The 3,953-nt window shown below is 35.2% G+C and overlaps 1 protein-coding gene across 1 annotated transcript; it reads left to right on the plus strand.

The window, feature by feature from the left end:
- The first annotated feature begins 1,565 nt into the window (after positions 1-1,565).
- On the plus strand, positions 1,566-2,255 carry LOC136834171 (protein FAM200B-like). The gene has a single exon (XM_067096437.1). It carries the CDS (start codon positions 1,566-1,568, stop codon positions 2,253-2,255), a length of 690 nt encoding a protein of 229 aa, XP_066952538.1.
- The last annotated feature ends 1,698 nt before the right edge of the window (positions 2,256-3,953 follow it).

The following is a 3,953-nucleotide window of genomic DNA, read 5'->3' on the forward strand; positions in this document are numbered from 1 at the left end:
ATATATATATATACAGAAAAAGATCAGACGCGCAAGGCGCTCATTCATATGATGAAGCAGATAAAGGGCAGATACGATACGATGCGACGCATTTTGTTTTAATCCTACGTTTCGTGACAACATCGCCAGATGTGGCGATGTTGTCACGAAACGTAGGATTAAAACAAAATGCGTATCGCATCGTATTCCTGCCCTTTATCTGCTTCATCGTATGAATGAGCGCCTTGCGCGTCTGATCTGTTTTCTGTGTGGCTGGGTTGCAGTGGATGTTCTGCAGACTTTTCTACAATGGAGCTGAATAAATTTTCTGTCAGTCTTTGTACCGCTTGACGTTGTTTACTTTTAGTGTGTTTTTATCTTTGATGCTGAAAGGTTGGTTGTGTGGAGCTGTCTTCAGCTGTAGTTTTATAGTGTATAATTTTTGCTTTTTATTGTATGTGTTGGCGTTCTTTTTATTTATATATAATTTGCCGAGATATTTAAATGTTCGTTTGGTTTTATAAAGTTTTTTTTTTTGTACCTATATTCTCAGTTTTAATCAAGTGTGCATGTAATTTAAGTCTGTGAGTTGTAATTTTACCATTAAAATTGTTTTAGCTTTTTCAACTACTGGATTTTATAATCAGCTCGTATTTTATGTTAACATATTATATTTTATTTTGTAGAAAATCCTGAAGATGTGGCGATGTTGTCACGAAACGTAGGATTAAAACAAAATGCGTATCGCATCGTATTCCTGCCCTTTATCTGCTTCATCGTATATATATATATATATATATATATATATATATATATATATATATATATATATATATATATATATATATATATATATATATATATATATATATATATATATATATATATATATATATATATGTGTGTGTGTGTGTGTGTGTGTGTGTGTGTGTGTGTGTGTGTGTGTGTGTGTGTGTGTGTGCATGTATGTATGTATGATTGTGTGTGTGAAGAACACATTCCGTTTACAAAATAACACGAGTACTATACACGTTTTTTATAGCTACCCCGTTCTCCTCTCCCAGCGTTCATCCTAGCTGCTTGGGAGGAAGGTACCAGTAACTGCATCTTTGACCGTCGTGCATGTTATTACTGTGGCAGTAATAAGTTTGAACCTTGAAAAAAATTGGAAAAGTTTATCATAAGAAAACGCAAGCGTCTTGTTGACACTGACAGCAGCAGAATGGAGTGGAAGTTGATAATGATTCATAAGGTATACGTGTCGAAGACACTGGAAATGAAGCAAGATTAACTACTGAAAGCCAGCCTTCTTGTTCATATCCGATAGTGGAAAGTGAAGTGGCGCTTCAAAGTGAGATTATTTGTATAGGTCCAAGCAGGAAAAGTGAAGTGACAGCTGAAATCTTGTCCAGTCCTTCAGGTCCAAGGGTGGCCTCAGCACGCACACATAGCAGCAAGGACACCGGCAGTAAATCATTTCGCTTGTATAACGAGAGTTATCTAGAACTTGGGTTTACTTGCTGTGATGACGAGTTTGGTCCAAGACCAAAGTGCGTTGTTTGTGGCATTGTGCTGACAAATGAATTATGACTCCTATGAAAATGAAAAGACATTTAACAACAAAACATAAGCACCTCTCTGAGAAACCTGTGGATTACTTTAAAAGACTTTTGAAAGATAACAAACAACAAAGGCGTAGGTTTGAGAAAAAAGTTAAGGGAGCAGAAAAAACACAGGAAGCAAGTTATTTAGTGGCGGAGCAGACGGCAAAACATATGAAACCTCATTCAGTTGCGGAGCCATATTTTCTTCCAACTTGTGCTGTAGTGAAAACTTTGTTTGGTGATGAGGCTGAAAAAGAAGTAAAAAGAATACCTCTCTCGGACGACACTATTGGTAGACGAATCAAGGATATGTCGTCTGACATAGAAAAGACTGTCAGTGAGCTTATGAAAGATAAAATGTATGCTCTGCAAGCAGACGAGTCAACTGATATTGGAGGTAAATCCCAATTACTAGTGTTCATCAGATATATTGCTGATAATAAAATAACTGAACAATTTTTGTGCTGCAAAGGAACTTGTGCAAACTTCAGTACAGGGCATATTCTCCTCAGTAGCAGAATATTTGAAAGAAATGGGACTGTCGTGGAAATTATGTGTGAGAATTTGCACAGATGGTTGTCCATCTATGGTGGGATCAGTAAAAGGTTTCGTGTCATTAGCGCAGAAGGAAAACCCACACCTGATTACAACACATTGTTTCTTACATCGTGAAAATCTTATTGCAAAGACACTTGGACAGGAATTAAAGCTTGTGTTGAAAGTGTTGTAAAGATGGTAAACTTCATAAAGAGCAGACCAAAGCAGACAAGACTGTTTTCCATTCTCTGTGAAGAAATGGGATCTGCCCACGAAGGCCTTCTGCATACAGAGGTCAGGTGGCTATCAAGAGACAAGGTGTTGTCGAGAGTACACGAACTGAGACAGGAAATGATAGTTTTCTTTACTCTTCAGGGAAAACCTGAATTTTGTGAACTACTGGCTGATGAAATTTGGAGCACAAAGTTATGCTACCTGGCGGATATATTTGAACATCTAAACAAGGTTAATACTAGTATGCAAGGGAAAAATGAAAATATGTTAACATCATCTAACAAAATAAAGGGCTTGCTGGAGAAAATAAGGCTTTGGGGAGATAGGGTGAGTAATGGCAATGCCGATATGTTTCAAAAGACTGCTGAAGCTAAATACACAGACATCATTCCACTCATCAAGGAGCACCTTGAAATTCTAGAATGGAACATTGAAAAATATTTCCCTAATATATCCGCTGATCAGTATGATTGGGTAAGAAATCCTTTCATCCATGATCCCTCAAGCAAGCCACAACTTAGTATCCTTGAAGAAGAGGAACTAATTAACATCCGTAATGACCGCACGCTAAAACTGGAGTGCTTGGATATGTTACTAGAAAGCTTGTGGATAAGAATTGAAAAGGAAGACCCTCATATAGCCCTAAAAGCCCAGAAAATATTACTGCGGTTCTCGACCTCATATCTGTGTGAACTAGGATTTTCAGCACTCACAAACATCAAAACTAAGAAGAGGTCTAGATTGCTGAGTGTTGAATAGGAAAGAGAGTGTGCCTGTCCAGTGTCCCTCCTAACATCGAAAGGATATGCAAATCCAGACAGGCGCCAGTGTCCCATTAATCAGGTATGTTTAATCTACAACTGGAATGCATGTTGTACATCATTCCCATGTGCTCATTAATTCATTCATATATAATAATAGAAAAATAATAATAATAATAAGATTATTATTATTATTAATAATAATAATAATAATAATAATAATAATAATAATAATAATAATAATAATAATAATAATAATTATTATTATTATATTATTATTATTATTATTATTATTATTATTATTATTATTATTATTATTATTATTATTATTATTATTATTATTATTATTATTATTATTATTACGGTATTACTTCATTATCATAACCATTACACATGTGTGCACACATATTTGAACTAATATTATGGGTAGCCCTACATAGTGTGTACCTTTGTGTCAGTTGAATATGTAGCAGGCTTATATAATAATAGTTATAATTACATTGACTGTAGAGTTGGTGCGCCGTCAAATTCCAGCATATATCATTAATGCGCCATTAAGCAATAAAGGTTGAGAACCTCTGACTTAGAGAAACTTACAGAAAACTTAGAATCATTAGAAATTGCTGAAATGTCTCACACCTGTGTTTAACAAGTAACATTTATAAACCTTTATAATTATAAACCTTAACTTTTACCATTCTGTTTCATACCGCAATTTCACAGCTCCATAACCAGCACTTATGCGTTGCATGGGTAAAGTATCTTGATGGTTATTTCAATGTCTTGTGTGGAATGTATGAAGATAACATCTTGTCCCATATCATCAGCCTAAAATAGG

This window comes from Macrobrachium rosenbergii, chromosome 53 (genome assembly GCF_040412425.1).
Source record: "Macrobrachium rosenbergii isolate ZJJX-2024 chromosome 53, ASM4041242v1, whole genome shotgun sequence".
Classification (NCBI taxonomy): domain Eukaryota; kingdom Metazoa; phylum Arthropoda; class Malacostraca; order Decapoda; family Palaemonidae; genus Macrobrachium; species Macrobrachium rosenbergii.

What these genes read in the sequence shown, in the direction of transcription:
- LOC136834171 (XM_067096437.1), top strand. Translation starts at nt 1,566, where the DNA reads ATGACTCCTATGAAAATGAAAAGACATTTAACAACAAAACATAAGCAC.